The sequence below is a fragment of the Hemicordylus capensis genome, chromosome 5 (genome assembly GCF_027244095.1).
Source record: "Hemicordylus capensis ecotype Gifberg chromosome 5, rHemCap1.1.pri, whole genome shotgun sequence".
In the NCBI taxonomy this organism is placed as follows: Eukaryota; Metazoa; Chordata; class Lepidosauria; order Squamata; family Cordylidae; genus Hemicordylus; species Hemicordylus capensis.
Window position 1 is genome coordinate 95,517,863 of NC_069661.1, and position 22,401 is coordinate 95,540,263.

The 22,401-nt window shown below is 40.0% G+C and overlaps 1 protein-coding gene across 11 annotated transcripts in view; it reads right to left on the minus strand.

The window, feature by feature from the left end:
• The window catches only part of EXOC1 (exocyst complex component 1), a 38,777-nt gene extending 18,067 nt beyond the window's left edge, over positions 1–20,710 (minus strand). For 3 of the 11 annotated variants that reach the window (XM_053254547.1, XM_053254545.1, XM_053254540.1), the window contains exons 1-10: positions 20,588–20,710; positions 19,963–20,096; positions 18,304–18,434; positions 17,262–17,421; positions 14,481–14,501; positions 10,356–10,543; positions 7,685–7,912; positions 7,244–7,376; positions 6,076–6,185; positions 1,096–1,149 (exon numbers count right to left, since the gene is read on the minus strand). In XM_053254547.1, coding sequence (XP_053110522.1) covers positions 1,096–1,149; positions 6,076–6,185; positions 7,244–7,376; positions 7,685–7,912; positions 10,356–10,543; positions 14,481–14,501; positions 17,262–17,421; positions 18,304–18,434; positions 19,963–20,086 — 1,149 coding nt within the window. In that variant the 5' untranslated portion in view covers positions 20,087–20,096; positions 20,588–20,710. The other 8 variants (XM_053254550.1, XM_053254548.1, XM_053254543.1 and 5 more) reach the window with 4 other exon arrangements.
• Positions 20,711–22,401: the final 1,691 nt, after the last annotated feature.

The following is a 22,401-nucleotide window of genomic DNA, read 5'->3' on the forward strand; positions in this document are numbered from 1 at the left end:
GAGTTAGGGATTATTTCTAGCAATCAAAATGCATTCTCATCAGGAGTTGCTTTTTCTGGCTGAAATTTCAAGATTGCTCTCATTTACTTTATATTTTGGGATAAAATTTTGACCTTCGCATTCTGATGAATTTGTATGTGTTTCAGATTATCATGTGCAATTACTTCCATAGTGACTTAGGTAAGCTGAAGCAAACTATGTCTTCCACTGGTTTTTTGTAGTCAGATTCCTCAGAATTCTTTTACTTTAAACTCTAAAGAAAGAAGAGCTCTCCATAGAAATCCTAGGTATGCTTTTTAAATGCAACTCTAGACAAGATGTAAAACAGTGCCAGGTTAGTAGACATTACTCAAGTACTTTTAGCCATTCTGCCACCCATTCATCCAATTGCCTATCAAGGCACTGCACATCATGCACACCAATCCAATACTGTTCCAATGTCTCAATTTCACTGTTGGACAAAGTTTGCAGTTGAGATTGGAAATCATTTGCACCATCTCTTGAGTTAGGCAAATTTGAAAAAGGAGGGGAAATGCTCTCAGTTCCAGTATATTCTCGCTCGCTCTCGCTCTCGCTCTCTCGCTCTCGCTCTCTCTCTCTCTCTCACACACACACACACACACACACACACACACAGAGCTATCAAGACAATCAACAGTTTTCTGCTCTATGAAAACATGTTCTGTGGTCATTTCTAGAAACTACAACTTAACATTTCTAGATCTAGTACTTTAGAGGTGTCTATTTTTCCAGTCATCCCACACTCACTTTGAAAGAGTTTTTTGTACCAGTCATGCATGTACACTGCACTTACGTAAAACTGAAAACTCACTCACATTCCATATACATTCAATATCTTCTTAATGCGTTTGTGTCTCTCTTACAAAGCAGATCAGTCACGCTTTGTAAAGCTTTAGAGTTGAGGTAACAATCAGGAAAATTTATTTCCTCAAGTCATAAGCCATGTTTTCTCTTTAACAGAGGCAACACTGCAGGAAATTGTTAGGTTCAGCAAGCTTTTTCTTTTTTTAGGCTAAGTAAAATCTGTTGGCTCAGTAAAATTAAAGCAGCTTGACACAAACTCTCTGTACTCACAGGAACTGAAAGATAGTAGGACCTGTTATAGAGCTGGAGAAGGGTCTCAGTAAACTATTTGGAGATAAAATACAGATATAAAACATTGTGTTGAGTAGTGATGCCCACGTAACCTATTCCAGGGGTTGAATTGTGAATATACCACTTCCAAACAATAATATAACATGAGATACAACTTGAGCCAGATGTTTCAGCTTCCATCTTCCTCTGTTACAATTTTAAAAACTGAACAGTGTGAGCGCTGATGTATAAAAATGTTTCAAATAAATGCTGGAAATGTGGAGAATGTGAAGAAACTTTCCTTCATATGTGGTGATCGTGCAGGAGAGCAAAGGCCTTTTGGGATATGATATATAATGAACTGAAGAAAATTTTCAAAATGACATTTTTCAAAAGGCCAGAGTCCTTCTTGCTGGGAATAACAGAAGGAGAGCTTCCTAGAAGAAATGTAACACTTTTTATGTATGCAACCACAGCGGCCAAGATAGTTTATGCGCAAAAGTGAAAAGACACTAAAATGCCCTCGAAAGAAAACTGGCTGATAAAAATTTTGGAATACGCAGAGATGGCAAAGCTTACAACACTTATAAGAGATGATAATTTCGAATGCTTTAAAGAAGATTGGGAACCTTTTTTGCTTTATTTAAAGAACTATTTTCTCAATATGGACTTTTCAACAGGGTTTGAAATATAGTAATAGCAGCAGGTCAGGTTGGGTAAAATTGAGCAGTATCGAATGCAGTTTGTATATTTTGAACTATTATAGCAATGGCTTATACGGTATGTATAGTTTTTGTGAACCGTGCAGATAGGTGAGCTGGAAGTCAATATTTATCTATGTGTAGAAGTTAGGAAATGAATGTAATTGAATGTTAAAGTTATTGTTAAATCTAATTAAAAAATTTAGAAGGAGGAAGGGAAAAAAAGAACAGTGTGAGCCAAGGCAATTTTAAAAATTCAATTTGCTGAGGATAGTGGAATTCCCAGCAGAGCGGCATGCACAAGAGAATTCTCACTCACAGAGGTCATTCACACAATCAAAAGCTGTGTTCTACCCAGATTTGGGAGTTGTGTCTGCTCCCAATTTTTGGTTGTGTGGAAGCAAGATAGGAGGAGAACCTGGGTAGCTTTTCCTCCCAAACCTGGGTAGATCAGTTTTTGATTGTGTGAATGATCTCATTCACCTCTTCACTAATCATTACCTTGAGGCCTGAGGTCACCAAGCCTATTTTCAGAATTTCTCTCATTTTTCCCCAATCAAAAGGGTTGTGGCCATCAGAATTAGAATGTTTTGTAACAAGTTGTTTGAGCATCTTTGTTACAATTGCTGATGTGATTCTTTCAACAGTGTACACAGGACTTGCTGTTGCTATTCCAACATACAGAACATTGCATTGTGTAACATGAATTATGTTGTTGGACTGTTTAACTAAAAAAGGTTTTTCCAGTTATTCTGCTTTTGAAGGTGATAGTTGCCCTAAGGTAAATGCAGGTGATATGAAGAATGGATTCACAGTGATGTGATTCAGGGTTGACAGGTGGTTTCATTTCAGCTCTCAGAAGTAATCTATATAGATTAGGAGGCTGGCAAGTGGTAATAACAACTGGCTTGCTGATGGTTATAGCAAGGTGTGGAGAACTGGCAACCAAAGGGAAGATTTCTTTAATAACTGGATAATAACTCAGAAATGTGGGGTAAAAGCCAGCCACGAAAGGGACATGATGTTTGTTTTTTGGAAGAGAGAACATGGGTGTCCTGTTGATATTGTAGGTGATCACATGCAGAAGACATTCCCTATGTAAAAAGGGCTCCTTAAATTTGTTCTGTTGATGTATTTGTCATTATTGTTTTATATGCTTTGAATTCTGAGAGACAAATTTCAGATATTTCTTTTCCTTGGGGACTGGGCAGGAACTCTAGTCCAAGAAAACGTAAGCATTAATTAGTTTTACTCTATAGATATGTGACAATCTTGTTATGCTCATTGTCAGGAGGACAAAGGATTTGTGAATCACAGTACATAGGAACATAGGAAGCCGCCATATACTGAGTCAGACCATTGGTCCATCTAGCTCAGTATTGTCTACACAGACTGGCAGCGGCTTCTCCAAAGTTGCAGGCAGGAATCTCTCTCAGCCCTATCTTAGAGAAGCCAGGTAGGGAACTTGGAACCTAGATGCTCTTCCCAGAGTGGCTCCATCCCCTAAGGGGAATATCTTAAAGTGCTCACACATCTAGTCTCCCATTCATATGCAAACAGGGCAGACCCTGCTTAGCTAAGGGGACAAGTCACGCTTGCTACCAGGAGCCCAGCTCTCCTCTCCATTCTTCATTAGTGAACTAATGAAGTGAATTCAATTGTCAGATTGAAAAGGTTGACATATTTCTTAAATTGCTCAAAACTTTGGAGAAATAGACCTCCAGACATGATTCAGAAACCATAAACTAGTTATCTCTCAAAGAAGCTTGCAACCTGTTGCAAAACATTTTAATTCTGATGGCTATGACTGTAACTGTAACCTGGAAATATTACCTAAATATAACCCAAGGATATTTAAAGGGGTGGGGGGAGAGGGAGAGAATGAATACACTTCTGGATCTATGGACTTTAGACCATGACACTACAGTGCTACAATCTTAAAGATAACAGTTAGCAGATATGTGTTAAAGTGTTGTTGTTTTTAAATGTATTTTAATTGGTTTTAAATAGTTTTAATCATTTTTGAATTGTTTTTATACTGTTTTCAGCATTGTTTTAATTGTGGGTTTTATGTCTTTTCAAAGGTTGTTGTATACCGCCCAGAGCCTCTGGATGAGGCGGTTTATAAATGTAATTAATAATTAATAAATAATAATAATAATAATAATAATTCTCTTGCAGTTGCAACTCTGCTGAGTTGAAAGTGTTGACTCAATGTGCAGCAGCTCTGAAAAAGGCAAATTCCATGCTAAGGATCATTAGGAAGGAGATTGAAAATAAAAAATGTTAATTTTATAATGCCCTTATACAAATCTATGGTGCGGCCACATTTGGAGTACTGTGTGCAGCTCTGATCACCGTATCTTAAGGAGGACATTGTAGAACCGCAAAAGGTGCAGAAGAGGGCAACCAAGATGATCTGGAGCCTTTCTTATGAGGCAAGGCTACAGCATCTGGGGGTTTTTAGTTAGGAAAAGAGACAACTACAGGATAGAGGCATATAAAACTATGCATGGTGTAGAGCAGGGTTGCTCAACTTTGGCCCTCCTGCAGATATTAGCCTACAACTTCCACAATCTCTGGTTATTGGCCCCTGTGGCTGGGAATTATGGGAACTGTAGTCCAAACACAGCTGGAGGACCTAGGTTGAGCAGGCTTGGTGTAGAGAGAGTGGAATTTTTCTCCCTCTCTCACAACTCTAGAACCAGGGGTCATCCCATGAAACTGAAGGCCAGGAAATTTAGGACCAACCAAAGGAAATACTTTTTCACACAGTGCATAATTAGTCTATGGAATTCTCTGCCACAGGATGTGGTGATGGCCACTAGCTTAGAGGGCTTTAAAAAGGAGCTTAGACAAGAGGACAGGTCTATCAATGGCTATTAGTCTGTTGGCTGTAGGCCACCTCCAGCCTCAGAGGTAAGATGCCTCTAAATACCAGTTGCAGGGGAGCAACATCAAGAGAGATGGCATACCCTCACTTCTTGCCTTTGGGCTCCCCAGAGGCATCTGGTAGGCCAGTGTGAAATAGGATGCTGGACTAGATAGGCCTTGGGCCTGATCCAACAGAGTTGTTCTTATATTTACCGCACTCAGCATTCTTTAGCCTGTCACCTTGGCTCACAGTGCTTATTTAAATCACAACAGTGTGCTCCCAAGGCAGAAACCACAACATCAAATTAAAGCTTTAACGTGATCTCCATTTGGTCAGTCACATTAGTTTCATGTTTTACTGGAATCCTGGCCTATTTGTTTACAGCACTGTTGGTTTTGTGATTGTATCTCCCCATGTTTTTAGCATGGCATCTCAGTAAGAAAGAATATGCAAAGCCAATAAAAAAGATTCCATTAGCACGAAGGGGATTGGTTTCACTCTCCTATAACCCAGGTTCCAACTGCAGGATCCATTCTCACCCCACATTCACTGTTATGTACAGTGTTGACTAGGGACAAACATGAGATGGTGTTGCTGGCATTGGCACCAGAGGCACATCTCTCCTGCTTCAAGACTGCTAATCTAGATGAAACTTTTTACCTCAGCTGAAATCCCATTCATTTAAGTGGAACACACTTAGCAGCATGTCAGCATTACAATAACTAAGACCCATATGGCTACCACCCAGTGCAAGTCTTATACATCAACAGATTGTGATACATCAATTCAACACTATTAAAAGCTCTTTTGGGGATGGAGGGCTGAAATGCACACAGGGGTCACATGAACAAGGCCTATTCAATTATTTTCAATATCGAATATAAGATTTGTTGTGTAGGATTTGACCAAGAGTCCATCTAGTCCATCACTCTGTTTCCCAACCAGATGCCCTTGGGAAGGTCACACAGAAGGTTTTAGATCCACTTATGTGGCAATCAAAGAGACACAAATACCATTATAACATGTTTCATTTTTTCCTATTGTGGCTAAGTGCTAGTGACATTATCCTGAACGTCATTGGTAAATCACCATCTCCACATTTTCTGGCAATGAATACTGGAGAAAGCCCTGTGAATAATCTTGACGCTCAACATAAGCAGGTAGCACCTGTTCATCTGGGTATTTGTTTATGCATTGGAACTCTAGTATTTGGGTGGAAGCATTTAACTCATTTTCCATATGAAGAACTTACCCAGTGACTGGAGAATCTTTTACAGGGATGAAGCCTAACCAGTCAGATGGCTTAAGAAAAGCTCTCAACTACCGTCACTTACTAACACTGAAAAACCAAAAATAGCATCCAGTCTACTATAAACCTTACACTTGAGAAATAAGTAAAAATACCTGCTGAACGAATACATTGTTCAAATGACTGGCCAGTCTCCGAGCAAACTGCTCACGCAGATCACTAAATCGCTGCTGCTGTTGCTTGACAGCATGAAGCTTCTCATGCCCTATAATCAAAACAATGAATAAGAAAACATACCCTTCAATAAAGAGTGGTTTTGAAAGAGAAAAAAGGGAACAGAAAGAACCCAAATGCTTCAAGAGAAAACAAAAACAAACAAGTTGTTCTAGTAAAAACTAATCAGCCTACTTTCCTTTCCCTGTCTACATCTGGACTAAATTTGGTGCAAATAAAAGGTCCACAAGTTAGATCTCTTTTGCCTTGAATGTTCATGTGTCTGCCATCTTGGATTGGGGTGGATGCCATCATTACAAACTGCACCACTGAGGTGTCCCTGTGTGTCACTCTCTACAGCTGTTCCAAATTTGGTTAAAATTGGTTAGACAGTCCTCAAGTTAGTGCACTTGTGCCTCAAAAGTTTATGCCTCTGCCATCTTGGATCGGGGTGGGTGACATCATCACAAACTACACCATTGGGGCATCTCTATGTGTCCATTCAGCTGTAGCAAATTTGGTTCAAATCAGTTAGACAGTCCACAAGTTAACCCACTTGCGCCTCAAAAGTTTACGTGTCCGCCATCTTGAATCGGTGTGGATGACATCATCACAAACTATGCCACTGAGGTGTCTCTGTGTGTCACTCACTGCAACTGTACCCAATTTGGTTCAAATGGATTAGGCAGTCCACAAATTAGCCCACATGCGCCTCAGAAGTTCACGTGGCCGCCATCTTGAACTGGAGTGGATGAGGTCATCACACACCATGCCATTAGGGCAACCCTATGTGTCCCTATAGCTGTGGGAAAATTGGTTCAAATTGGTTAAGTGGTTCACAAGTTAGCCCACTTGCACCTCACAAGTTTATGTGCCCGCCATCTTGAATCAGGGTATATGACATCATCACAGACTACACCGTTGAGGTGTCCCCACAACTGTACCCAATTTGGTTAATATTGGTCCAGGCATTGCAAAGTTGATGGGGGGGACCCCAGGATGGACACATGGACACACACACACACACACACACACACACACACACACACACACACACACAGAGCCAGGTGATCTCATAAGCCTTCTGGAAAGTAGGCTAAAAACCCTTACCTGGCTGAAGAGCTACATTCATACATTGTAAGAGAGCATCCGCTGCATTAGTGCAGGCCTCAATGCCCCGGGAGGATGAGAGGTCTCCTTCCTGGAGGGCCTTGATGTGACCTTTTGCCAAATCCATATGGTTCTGCAAGAACAAATATTTACACTCAGGCTGCAACTCTATATACACTTCCCGGGAAGTAAGATCCACTGAACATTTTAAATGTGGTTTTAGCCTGGTCTAATAAAAAATAATAATTAATAAAATAGGTATTATTTCTGAGTAAACACAGGGGCAGTTCTTTCATGAGTTGGAGTGAGGCAGTGGCTATAATCAATCAATCAATCAATCATAATGATGATGATGATGATGCACTTTTTTCACTTTTTATTCACACCAAAATACTGGGATAGAGTGAATGGACAATTAAATAAGTACCTTCAGATACTTACAACAATAAACTCTATCTCTGACAGCAATTTGAGGTTGTTAGTGTTACTAAGATGAATAAGATGGTTGCTTTCTGAGATCTGGTCCATTTGTTCTTTTACACTCTGCAGCATTTCCTCATAACTGCTTAGCTTCAGTTCAATTTGATCCACCTCTTTCAGAGCCTCATCTAGCAATTTCATGAGGATGTTCACTTGTTTCTCAGAAGCCATGATTGACTGGATGTTTGCCTACAAAGAAAGTAATCTAATTAACCGAGATACCAAGTAAAATATCCTTCCCCAGTCTTTAGTCATAACTTTACTCTAGAGAAATTTGGGGTTTGAAAATGGGTAACAGCTAAATAAAATATTGTACATTCTTTGAATATAACTGATCAAAACATGAAGGGTCAATGCTGCCACCATAGAGCTATTATAATGGCATTCATTTATTGACTGGCATAGGGATGGTTCTGAATTTCAGAATTTGGAGGGTATTGGTCAAACAAATTCCACCAGTTCAGAATTCCCAAACCCATTAAAAATAGAATCCATGCCTTCTCTGTAGTTTAGGTAAGTTAATCATGTGCTTGGTGCCAGTCTTTCCACCACTGCCCATTTTTCTTCAATCACTTAAATGTCAGAAATAGAGAAGTCTGGCATTAGGGCCTCTGTTATGTCAAAGAAAGCCGGTACAGTTGCACAAGAATTTGGGAGTCCTGGGAAACGGCATTTGCCAGGGGCACTGGTGTATGGAATGCTGCTGAGCATGCTCACTTCAGCCATCACACACATGGACTCTGAACTGATGACAGTAGTGGGACTATGATGGGGCCCAAACTTTGGAATGATCTCTGACGTAATAATTTTCCAGTTTATTTGAAAAGGTATTCATTTTGGCTGAACCCATTCTGAATGGGGTGAGGGAAGGCTCACCCAACACTATTGGCAAATAACTGCTAGCGGTTTTCCTTTTAAAATATAACTGGTCATCAGTTGTGCAGCGCTACTACAAAATTCTAAGTAACTCTTTTTAAAAAATACATATGAATTTGACTTGTACCATTGTTTGCATCATTTACCCTGATAGATAGCAGTTCTCCAAAGCAGAGATCTTTCTAGCCCTGCTACTAGGAATTCTTTTTAGCTTGAGATGCCAACAACTGAACCTGGGACATTCTGAATCCAAAGCATGCTCACCACTACTCAGGTAAGGCACCTCCTCAAGCAGTATTCCTCCCAGTAGTTTAAGGGCTCGTGTTAATTTCTACTTATCACTTAAGAATCTGTCTATTAAACAGATGTTTATGCAGCTGAAGATTCCTGAAGCCACTACATACTCTTGCCCTATTTCAGTGCTGGAACATGCAACTTGACAGAAGAATACTACTATCCCTGCATACAGTGGTCCCTCTAATTTTTTTCATCTCTGTGTGAAATGAGTTTTATTCTGGGTGGCAGCATCAAGGCAGTGTGCACGCATCTGCATTCAGAATGGGGGCTTCCTGATTCAACCTGAATGGGATCTAAAATGAACTGAGCGGACATCCAAAAGCTTGTGAGCGTGCGCATGTGCGCACACCTTAGAGGGAACAGTGCTTGCATATTTATATATATATTGCTCTTAAACATACCCATTGCTAATCCCACGTGTGGCAGCTCTCGTGAGAGTTCGCAAGCAGCTGCCAGATAGTTGACGGGGATGGGCGGGTGTGGAGAAAGAAACTGCTGGCCAGGAGAAAGGCCGAGTGGCAGCCATCGGACAGGGAGGGAGAGAGGAAAGCGGCAGCCAGGGGGAAGTTGAGAGGAAAGCCGAGAAGAGAACTAGAGGCGCAGATGTTCTGCACACAGTTCAGATAGTATGAAAATATTGACTAATTTAAACTAAACAGACTTTCTCTATGGCAAGTGCACCACAAGTTAAAAGCAGTGTGTGAGATAGTGCCACTCAGATGCACACTTCAAGAGATAAGCAATCACCATGCTAATGCCTTGGTGCAATTTTGCTCCAGCCTACTGAGATGGGGAGCAGTCAGTAGCACAGGAGAAGCAGACGGGAAGGCACACTGCACTGAACCTATGCTGTGCCCAGGTATGCTACAAAACTCAACTGCCAGTGGCACCTGTGGCACTCATGCCACAGCTTAGCCATCTATATCAGTTAACTTAACACACATTGACCAGGATTCAAAAGAATTCATGAGAACTCATGAGCCTTAGGAGAGTAGAGTACTCTTAAAGCACAGTTCCACAACACGAACTCTTTTTGAAACTGAGGGCAGTTTCAATTGCACTTTTGTGACACAGAGTGGGGCAGGAGGGGGAGAGAAGGTCTACTGTTCAAAGAAAAACAAATCAGGAGTTCCACTGGACTAGCATAAGGCACTTGTGAGAGCCCAAGAAGTTATATTCTTTGTCCAGTATGAAACATTTCAAGGACCAGTAGCTGGAACGAGCTTTGGTGATTGAGAAACAACACTTTAGAGAACTGCATGGAAAAAGTGCAACAAAATATGGACTGTTCAATCTAATGGCAGTTGTAAAATTGCACTATTTATGTGAGCTTAAATTGAGGGGTGGCTGAAAAGTTCCTAGCCCAAGTCCAAGCCCAGCCTCATGTAACTTAGGCTGAGAGCTTTGCAGTCACCCTTGTAAAATACACAAACTCAATCATATTTTGCAAAAAACATACCCCATCTAACACTTGAAGCTCTCTGGATAACTTATCTGCAAAGGCTTCTGCATTAGAGATGGCATATTCACAGCCTTCCATCATTATCTCAATGTCTTGTTCCTCTCTTGCATTTAATTCTTGATATTCATCCACTACTTCTTCATCTCCTCCTGCCACATTCTGATTTTCTCCACTTGGAACGGATTCTTGAGAAAGGAGGGGCAGAAAAGAAATAATCATGAAAAGTGATCAGAGTGCTACAGCAGAGACCATGAAAATCTTTTGAGCTGATCAAATTAAAGGGAAGACAACTGCCTTCTTCTGCATGAACCCCACTGTACATTAAGGTCATCAAAGGAGGTCCATCTCCACATGCTGCCAGCTTGTCTGGCAGCAACTCGGGAACAGGCCTTCTCTGTAGGGCTGTGGAATGCACTCACTATAGACATGTGTGGTTTAACATCCTTATTAGCCTTTAAAAGAGCCCATAAGACAAATTTTTCAGCCTGGATTTTAGTAATCTTTGATCCTAGAACAAAACCTAAAGACAGCAGGCAAGACTGACTTTCTTCTAATGTGCATTTCCATTAATATCTCCCCACCTTTAAAAAGCCCCCGAAGACAATTATATTCTCTAAGTGCTGTTAGAAGACCCCGCGTAAGATCACTAGTCTATTTCTCTTTCCTTACTTTCCCCCTATTTCTTAAAATTAAGATTTTTCCCCTCTTCTATAATCAGTTCCCTCCCAGTTAAAACTGTGAACACTGAGTGTTGTCTACCACCTTTACCCAATATGGAGGTCATTCATACAATCTCCTACCTTAATTCCACACAATCACTTTTCCCTCCTCCAACCTAGTTGTTTGCTCTCATACAACCGAAAACTGGAAGCGCACACAGCTCCCAAATCTGGGTAGAACACTTGTCCTACCCAGTTTTGGATTATGTAGATGAGCTCATGGTTGAACTAACACATGACAATGAGATATGCAACACACTAGTATTATCTGACAAATATTAGGAAAACAAAAGGAGATACTCTGATTCAAAATTTTATTTCAGTTTTACATACATCAAAGAATATTCTGTTTTACACAAGATTAACCTTTTATAGGAAAACAACCTCTTGTTTTTAAATGAGTTCCTATAAATTGCACCCCGCCCACACACACACACACACACACACACACACACACACACACACACACACACACCATCTATGTCTTTAAAATGCCTCAGGCCATTACAGAGTTCACACTGGATGGATTCTAAAGATTGAAGCAGTTTCATCAGACACTAGCTGACATCCTGATTATGTTAATCAACTGAAGTCCTGTTGAAATTAACCCTTGAGTTGGGACTCTTCTTTTTGAGAAGCACAGGCAGTTGCAGAGAGAAGGGGAGACCAGCCAAGATTGGCCCTCCCCCATGGTGCGCATGGAATGTTTTTCAATGCATGCAACATTCATCTAAATATCAGTCACTTTCCTGCTCTTCAGATTTTTTTTTTCTTAAGAAGTTTCTCTCTCCTCGAATTCTAATCAGGACTATTTTGGCTTTTGTATTTGCAGAATCTCAGTAGGTTGCTCACTGAAATATACTTTGCAAAAACCCTTGCATCTCATTTTCCAAACATGTGTCTCTTGAATCAAAGATATCAATCTTTTTTTCCCCAAAAAAGCATAACTTTTGTATTTACAAGGATTAATTCTTTAGCACGTTGTTGTTGCCGTTATTATTATTTTGATTTCTATACCGCCCTTCCAAAAATGGCTCAGGGCGGTTTACACAGAGAAATAACAAATAAATAAGATGACTCCCTGTCCCCAAAGGGCTCACATTCTAAAACGAAACATAAGATAGACACCAGCAACAGTCACTGGAAGTACTGTGCTGGGGTTGGATAGGGCCAGTTACTCTCCCCCTGCTAAATAAAGAGAATCACCACGGTAAAAGGTGCCTCTTTGCCCTTAGTAGTCTTAGTAGTAGTATTCATGTTTAAGAATTTCTAGAGGAATCAATATTAACTATTTTGTTTGTATTTCCCTTCCTTCTGGGTTAGTTTTCAGGTGACAATGTCTCAAGCACTTGATTAAGTATAACCAAGCAGGATAAAGTATAATTTGTTAATGCAATCTTAATCAAGATCTTGAATTTGTTAAAAAAAAGGGGGGGTTACCCATTTAAATCCTATCCCCAACTTCCAAAGTTTCCAAGTAAAAAATATATATATTCTGTCTTTTGCTGCAACATTTCTTAGTGTATACACAATGAATTCCCATCTACTACGTGCCTCCCTCTAGAACAATCCGTATACTACTGCCTTCCTTTTTTGCTCAGAAATTTAAGGCAATATCTCCAAGTTTACTGAGTCTTAACATCAAACTAAAATTTGGTTCTCAATTCCTGCCATAAAACCCTTTCTAAGTGTTCGGAATGCCAATACGTCAGGCCATCCACAAAAGTACTATGATTTTTAGAGAAAGCAAACTTCTGGAAGCATTCTAATGCAGCCTGCATTACTATTTTACATATCAAAACTGTTTCTATAAGTTACTTTGTTAAACTTTCCTCCCCATTGCTAAGATTGCTTAGAACTTCCTAGTGTTAGTCCCATTTCTCCTTAACATCTCATTTTCTATATGGAGGGGTTCTTCTTCTAAGTATAAAGGTAAAGTGTGCCGTCAAGTAGATTTTGACCCGCGGTGCCCACAGAGCCCTGTGGTTTTCTTTTGGAAGAATACAGGAAGGGTTTACCATTGCCTCCTCCTGCCCAGTATGAGATTATGCCTTCCAGCACCTTCCTATATTGCTGCTGCCCAATAGAGGTGTTTCCCATAGTCTGGGAAACATACTAGCGGGGATTCGAACTGGCAACCTTCTGCTTGTTAGTCAAGCATTTCCCTGCTGCACCACTTAAGGTAGATAGATAAGCAATCATTAATCACAGCCTGATATGGTAGAGCTTAGACTAGCAGTGGACAAACGTGGACCTCCAGCTGTGGTTGAACTACAAGTCCCATCATCATCCCATCAATTTATTGTGGCTGGGGATGGCCATGGCTCAGGAAATCCCCTAGTCTACTTGTCTGTGACTAGTGCAAAATGATGTCTGAAGAGTGGAAAAAATCCTGATAAGTAATACATACCTGCCAACATTTTAGAATGTGAGCCCTTTGGGGACAGGGAGCCATCTTATTTGTTATTTCTCTTTGTAAACCGCCCTGAGCCATTTTTGGAAGGGCGCATAGAAATTGAATTAATAATAATAATAATAACAACAACAACAACATATGCAAATAGTTGACAGGTATGGTAATATAACAGCATAGCTCAATGAGTTAAAAAAATCTTATCTGGCTGGCGAGCACAGCCAACATTTCTTGACCTATAATGATGGGAGTTGTAGTTCAGCAACAGCTGGAGGGCCAAGTTTGCCCACCCCTGGTCTAGACACTAGCTTACCACCTTAGGCCTAAGCCTGAACACCAATTAGAAGCTTTGTTAAATTTAAAAGAAATGTTTTGGTTGGCTTTTGGTGGCTGCAGCTAAGCTGAGGTGGGTGGTTGTGTGTCCATGTTAAGAGTATACCTTAAGTTTCATTTGGTCATGGATCTAAAGCATGAGCTTCTACTAACAGAAGCATTTTGCCTGTTTTCTAGAACAGAGTTACTACCACTAATGAAAAGCATCTATGTTAGTGGATGCGTGAAAAGAACTCATGAGTAATGAAAAACAGGGATATGTGAATTTGATATATGTATTTTTGCCATCATACCATAATCCAGCATAAATATGATCTTAAGACACATCATAGCTATTAAGTTTAAAACTGACTAAAGCAACCCCTTTTTAAAACTTAGAAAACTGCCTCTCAGCTGATTTTTGGGTTAATTTCTGTGACATTAGGTGCATTATTTTGTCTGTTACCCTAGCTAAATTCACATCTGGATGGAAACAGTCAAAATGCAATTATCATTAAGGTTTCAAACAGCTATAGATTTAATAATATTTTCACTTGCATTTCCTACTGCCCTGAGAAATAGGTTTTGCCTATGAAAGTAGCTTGAATAATTTTAACAAAGCAAAAAGCAGTTGAATTGATCACAAAGAAAAAGACAGAAGAAAAAGGTGTTACGCACCTTCTGCAACTTTAGGTAGTTCTGGAGAATTAAAAAGGTATGAGAAAAGCAGAAGAAAGGAAGCAAAGAATATTAGCTAAGCAGTGAATGCACACAGAATTTTAAAAAATGGCAACAAGTTATCTATCATAGTCTCAAAGATTTGAAAAATTGTGAGAACTTATAAGTAAACAATATTGTTTTCATATATACTCGATATTTGAGGGACTGTATGATTTACTATTACATTAAAAAAAAACACTAGCATGCAAGTTATGCAATTACTATTAGAATTAGTCCGTGAATCATCTCAATATTCTAAACACATGCTCAGTTGTTATTTTGAAAATTAAAAGATTAGACCTGACAAGCAGGGCATGTTATAAAGATTATCTGATAACATAAGAACAAAACATAAGAATAACCCTGCTGGATCAGGTCCAAGGCCTATCCAGCATTCTGTTTCACACAGTGGCTCACCTGTGTTTCACAGTGTTTCACACAGATGCCTCTGGGAAGCCCACAGGCAAGAGCTGAGCGCATGCCTTCTCTCTTGCTGTTGCTCCCCTGCAACTGGTATTTAGAGACCTCTTGCCTCTGAGACTGGAGGTGGCCTATAGCCCTCAGACTAGTAGCCATTGATAGATCTGTTCTCCATGAATTTATCTAAGCCCTTCTTAAAGCCATCCAGGCTGGTGACTGTCACATCTTGTTGCAGAGAATTCCATATGTTAACTACACGTTGTGTGAAAAAGTACTTCCTTTTGTCAGTCCTAAATTTCTTGGCAATCAGTTTCATGGGATGACCCCTGGTTCTAGTGTTATGCAAGAGGGAGAAAAATTTCTCTCTCTCCACACCATGCTTAATTTTATAGACCTCTATCATGTCACCCCTCAGTAGCCTTTTTTTTCTAACCTAAAAAGCCCCAGGTGTTGTAGCCTTAGCTCACAAGGAAGGTGCTCCAGGTCCATGATCATATTCATTGCCCTCTTATGCGCCTCCTCCAGTTCTATAATGTCCATTTTGAGGTAACATGACCAGAACTGTACTCAGTATTCCAAATGTGGCACCACCATGGATTTGTATAAGGGCATTATAATATTAGCATTTTTATTTTCAAACCCCATCCTAATAATTCCAAGCATGAAACTGGCCTTTTTCACAGCTGCTGCACATTGTGTCGACACTTTCAACGAGCTGTCCACCATGATCCCAAGATCTTTCTCCTGGTCAATCACCATCAGCTCAAACCCCATCAGCATATATGTGAAGATGGGATTTTTTGCCCCAGTATGCATCACTTTGCACTTGCTAACACTGAAACACATCTGCCATTTCATTGCCCAGTTTGGAGAGATTCTTTTGGAGCTCCTCATAATGTATTTCAGATTTCACTACCCTAAATAGTTTGGTGTCATCTGCAAATTTGGCCATTTCGCTGCTTACCCCAACTTCTAGATCATTTATGAATAAATTAAAAGCAAACTTTAATAAATTAAAAGTTACTTAAGTCAAATTTGAATTAGATGTTATGTAGACTTTTGAGTGTCACACACCAGAGTCAAATCCACTGACTACAAAATTTCCTTAGTAAAATCAGTTTGTAAAAACAAAACTAACACTTTGATCCTAATACAACCCTCTTGGATTTCAATGGAACTTTCAAGCACCTGGATCATGGACTAATTCTCCAATTCTAAGTACATGAGACATGATCCAATAAGCCAACTCACATGCTTTTCCATGAACAGTCACTACAGAAAAAGAACCATAAGTTCCCATAGATAGCTGAGTATTTGCCACAGTTCTACATGGGCAAGCTCTGAACAGAGTTTGGAGACTACAACTGGTTCAGAACACTACTGCTTGCTTTTGCCCCAGTTCAGAAATAGAACAGGACAATTCAAGTACATTACAGTTGTGTGCACAACTAAATATATTGATTATTACTTTTAAAGTTCTAAATGGCGGGGGCCCACCATTGCATTGGGAACACTTCTTCTCACATGAAACACACCTCCACCTGTATGCTAACAAATGCAGATGATATTTTGCTCTATATTTCATCTTTGCATGATTTATGACTGCTGCTGTGGCAAGCAGGTACCTTCCATTAGGATAGCAGAGTCCACAGAACTCTTCCCCACAAATAAATCCTCCAAGATTTACTCTCGTCCCTTTCAGACATCAAGAAAACACTTTTATATTGTAGAGCATTATGGCCTGTTCCAATTGATTTTATGGTCCACTGTTGATGACATGATCTCAACTATTTGTTTTATTAGACTCCTTAAGAGAGCCAATGTGAGGAAGTGACTAGAGTGTTGGCCTTGAATCACAGAGCTGAAGTCCCAACTCAGTCATGGCATTAACTGGGTGAAACTGGGCCAGTCACTTACTTTTCAGTCTACCCTATTTTTCAGGGTTGGTAAAAAACAAAAACAAGAGGGTTAAAGTGTGAGTGTGAGTGTGTGTGTACACACACATACACATACGAGATACAAATTTTAAAGAAATAAGTGGACATTCAGTTTCTATAGTGATACCAAGGCAAGTTATAATTTTAAATAAAATAACAGCTGGCAATGGTTCCAGATCACAAAATAAGTTCCATTGAAATTACTCCATGTAGTGTATTCAGGATCATGGTGCAAAATATACGGAAGCCCAAATGAATACTTTATTTAATGTTGCTAGTATTACCTTCATTCATGCATTTGCTGATATATTTGCTACTTATTTTTAATGTACATCAAATAAACAACCATGATGCAGCATTTTTAAAAGTCCAAAAACATTACCTTCCAAAAGCTGAGAACTAACATTTATGAAGTCAATCTTTTTTCTAAGATACCGCTGATTCAGTTTCCAAATACATGAAATGAAAGTGTTCTTTTCTGCTGTACTGCTGGCAACCCATTTGTATACCTTTTCAAAATGTAGATCAAATTCAGGATTTTCCTGAAAACAGGCATGAAACAAGTAGTAGTTGAAATACTTTCTTTTCAAAATAATACAAGTTTACATAGAATCCTAATCATTAGATAGTTATCGAGTGCTAACATGCTAGATGCTGCACACATACATACAATACAGAAGTTACCTGAATCTCACCAAAAACAAACAAGAATTTGATACTTTCATAGGAAATGAATAAAAGGCGTATGAATTATAGCTCTCTGGCTGGAATTCAAAGAAACTGTTTTGCTTATAAAACATGCCGATATGCAAAAGGAAAGTTCTGAATGATGTTGGTTTGATTTTAATAGTTAAATCAAGCATCCAAAATATAAGTAGAAAATGGCTGGTTTACTGATTTGTTACATTTTAATACTGCCAAATCTAAATTGAATAGTCCTGGGAGGTTTACAACTAATAAACAGCACACATTCATAATCAATCAAAATAACAAAAGTTAAAACACTTTAAATTTAAAAAACCATTGAAGGCTAGACTGAAATAATTGGGGAGCACATTCTACAACTTAGGAGTTGCTGCAGAGAAGGCCCAGCCCCAACTTGGGTAGCAGCTTGGAAAGCAGCTCCCAATAGTCTTAGTATGTAGCGGGGATCATGCATATGGAAGAAGAAGAAGAAGAAGAAGAAAGTAACCCCTCTGATGTAGCACTGCACATTGATTCCCAGATGTACAGCACAATCCTAAGTAGGTCCCACCAAGACCAATGGGACTTTGTAGGGCAGGTAACCACTACAAGCAGGTACAGAATTACAATCCTGATCTTCAAGTCTACTAACTGCAGACACCATCATCCCTTTAGCAAGGACTGTCTTCAAAAGTTGCTTTTAGAGATTTGCAAAACAAGACATTTCAATGAAGACATACTTTGATAGCATCCTTGGCATCAACGACAGCAAGATCTCGGAGTGCCCATGCCGTTTGCCTCTTGTAGAAATCTCCCTTATCAGATTTTTTCACCTTTACCACATTCACCTGTACTGGGCGTTCAGTTGTCACTGTTGAGTACAATACATAATAAATATCCATAAGAACGAGGCACTAATGAGGTAATGCCTTTGCATAACCGCATTTGAGAAGTTCTGACTCTAGAACAGGTACCCTCCCCACTCATTCTCCCATTCATATCAAAGTGTCAGGTGAAACTCAGGAAACAGACTTCATTTGGAATGGTTTACTATGTGGATGACAGGCTTTCTTGAAGAGAATTATTATTGTCGTAATAAGAATTTTATTCTAATATAACATTCCCGAAGGTATCTTAGTCCCTATTTATGTCTGGGTCAAGAGAAAGGGCAACAAACTATGAAAGCAATACTGATGGCAGTGTGAACCATAAGATCACATTATTTTCTACTGGCAGGTTCCCAGGAATCAGGGCAAAGCTGAATACAAACCCCTATGAATAGAGGCAATCTTTGGACAACAAGCAAGAAGATTTTATCAGGAGATTTTATCATGTGTTCAGCAGCTGCTAAGCAAGAGATGGTACTACATTATGATGTTTGTAGAATTTAACAGTCTGGGAATTTGATAGGGTGTAAATACAATTATTAAAATATATTCAAACCACTGATCTCATTGGAATGTGGGTGGCACCTATAGAAAATTTCCTTGTGATAAACAAAGTTTGAAAAATTCCATGCACCTAAAAAGCTGATGTCATTGCTGAAGAAACTTAATGTTTTCTTCTATCCTTGAGTATTACTGGTCAATAAGAATTCAAGTTTTAGGATCCAGTGTCTACAGCCACACAGCCAAAGTCAGTTTTTAGCTGACAACACGTTGTCCATGAACTTAACTGAGAAACCAAAAGTGCTAATTCCCAGGTGTCATGGCACCTGAAAATGTAAGCATCACACCTTAAGCAGTTGACTTTACAGTCAGAATGAGAGATAAGCAGAGATAAGGGGAACAGAGATAAGGGTTGCTCTCTTCTTTGATCCATCACCCATCCATCTAGACCAAAACCAGGAAGAGAAGGGAGTAAAAAAGATGGGAAGTCTACCTGCCCCCATGAAGCAAAGGCTATTCCTGGGGGTGAACAGTATGTTCCTCCCTCCAATGAAGCTGACGGTACTGCTAGCAGCAAACATAAAACAAACAAGTTTACCCCATCCCATCCATGGAGCAGAAGGCAATCCATCTCCTACATTTTGAGGCTGGCTCCTAAGTTAAAAAAAAATTGTCAAGATGTGGGCTAATCTGAATTGCTTGACAAGAATTCTTTGTACAGATAACAGTAGTGAAGCATATACTAGGAGTGGGGAAATGCCCTCAAGGCACCACCTGATCATTGCACTTAAATGTAAAAAATCACAGAAAGTCCTTTTAATATAAAATATAAAATATGTGCTGCTACTTGTGTACAGTACCATTTCCTATATAAAGTTATTATTTCATTTAGTGACATCAGTGCACATAAAACTTGTAATCACTTATTCAATGTTCCCTATAAAATTCATAATGTACATCATAACCAGGAAAGCCAGAGGAAATGCTTGTCCATGCTTCAAAAATGCATACCTGTAGCACACAAAAAGCAGTTCCTTTTCTTTTTCCCTGCTTTGCAAACATTTACAATGCTCAGTAAACGTTCATCATTTGGAGTGAAAATATCCCTCTGTAAGGCATGCTTGATTGCAGTCATTTTCTCAGGTCTGCAAAAGATTGGTAATGCTCAAATCACCACAATCAAATACATTTTTCAACAAGCACCATTCTATTGATTTAGTCCAAGACAGATCTAGTTTTCCAGTGAGCAAAGAACAGAACAGTACAGATGTGGGTGTCAAGTTCATTCATGGAAGCTGAAACACACATGCTCCTGAAATCCAACCTTCCTTAACATGAAGTATTAATAAATCACTGGAAAAAACCTTGATGCTATATAAAATGTTCTTTCTCGCCTAGCCTTAGTTCCAGGTCGCCAAGCGAGAAAGAACATTTTGTATGAGCGCAAGGCGATGCCCGGCACCACAACGGACACCCCTCCTATTCTCCTCCAGGCGGCACATCAGCGTAAGCTATTGCGCACCCCTTATTTCCAGGGGTGGCGGCAGCAGCAAAAGCAACAGCTCAGTTAGTATGTCTCCTTCCCGTGCCGACATGTCACGAGTCACGACTTAGGGGACATTAAGAGGGGGCTCACCCAGACTCTGCCCGGCCAGCAGGTTCCTGTTTACTCCTCCCACCTGCAGCAAAACACTTCCTCAGTCTACTTCCGGCGCTATCACGAATCCGCTGAAAGCCCGGATGTGACCGAGATACTCCGTCAGTCACGTGCGCATAGTTCTTTACAGCCAGGATGAGGTTAGATGCCGTAAAGTGCTGGTGCTTGACGGTGGAGACGGCGGTTTGTGCGGTCTGTCGCATTTGGCAATAAAAAGCCGCTCACCAACCGGAGCGAGTTCGGAGTGTTATGGATCTTGGATTGGACCTGTTTGTATGGATGCTTGGCGGCAAAAAGCAGCTCCTTAAAGGGAAAAAAGTTGGGTGTTGATCGGTTTGTGAATCTGGGGTCTCTGCTGTTTGGAGCACAAAGGGAAGGGTGCTGCTGTGATCTGAAGCTGGGGCTTCTTTACACTTTCTTTTGTTTGCTAAAAGTAGTTCATCAAAGGGACCCATTTGGCGTTTTCTTCTCTGAGATCTTTTTTCTTTTCTTTGGGGGAGCCTTATAAGCAGTTTATTCAAAAAAATAAATTGGGGTGCTGGAGTCTGGGATCTCTTTGTACTTTTTCTTTTTTTCTTTGGTACGAACGAAAAGCAATTCAAACCGTTCAGCATGCTTGGGTGCTGGTGCTGTAGCTGTAATCCTGTAATGCCTTTCCCCCCTCCCCAATGAAAAGCAATTCATCAAAGGGAACTAGCTTGGGTCTGTGATCCTGAAAACTTTTATTTTATGGCTATGAAATAGTTCAATAGAAACATTTTTTCAAAAAAATTCTTTACAAGGTGAGTCTTCGCTTTTGCTGGTCTGTTTTTGGCAGGCCACGGAATATGTCATCAGGGCACCTCTTATGTGTTGTTGTTTTTTAAGTAGGCATATAAAAGCCTCTATGTCCTCAATTGTAATTTCTTTTAAAATGGTTTTCTCCTGGTATTTGCCTAGAAACATCAGCTTTGGCAAATAACATTTCCAGTGGTGGGGGTTTCTGGGAAAATTTATAATTCCTTAGCTCCATCATCCTATAGTGTTTGCAGGAGACATATCCTCAACATACCTAATCACTTCAGTTCCCATTTTATGGTGGGGCTAGTCAGGAGGGGGTGAATATGACTACCTAGTGTGACTCTAGAAGCTGCCACTGTATTGCATGCATTTAGGTAAGCCTTGAGGTCGTCATCAGGTCAATTGGCTGTAGAGAAGATGTTGCCTTGGCACTTCCAGTGGGCTCAGTTCTAGGGCTGCAGTCAGGGTGAGACTCAGGAGCCCAACTGGATTTGGTGCTGTAACCGAGTTGCTTAATACATCTTTGTTGCTAACTTTTGTGTTAGCAGCTGTTCCACAGCCTGGGCTTGTTGCTGCTGTCCCAGTCGCACATCTATGATGCCTACATGACAAATCTACCCTGTCACCTCTCTTGCTTGCACTGCATTTCATGCATTCTCCACCAGGTTGTCAGGATGCCCATGGGGGTGGCTTGACATTGTAGCGGGCAGTATAAGCTGTCAGGTTTGCAGAAGGAGTACACAAAGGCTGCAGTTGCTATCACAGTTTCTTGTTGCTATTGGCCAGATACGCACGCTTCTCTGCTCAGCAAAGGCTCAGGTAGACAATCAATTCAATCATTCAGTTATTTCTGTCTTAAACCAGCATAAAAGCAATAAAAACATAAAATACGATAAATGGTGTACTAGAATTCTAGAGGTGAGTGAGCATATGGTAAAATGAAATAAAACTGTTGTTAGAAATCGTAATAACTATAGAAGACTATAAAATCAGAAGTAGAAATAAAATTTAGA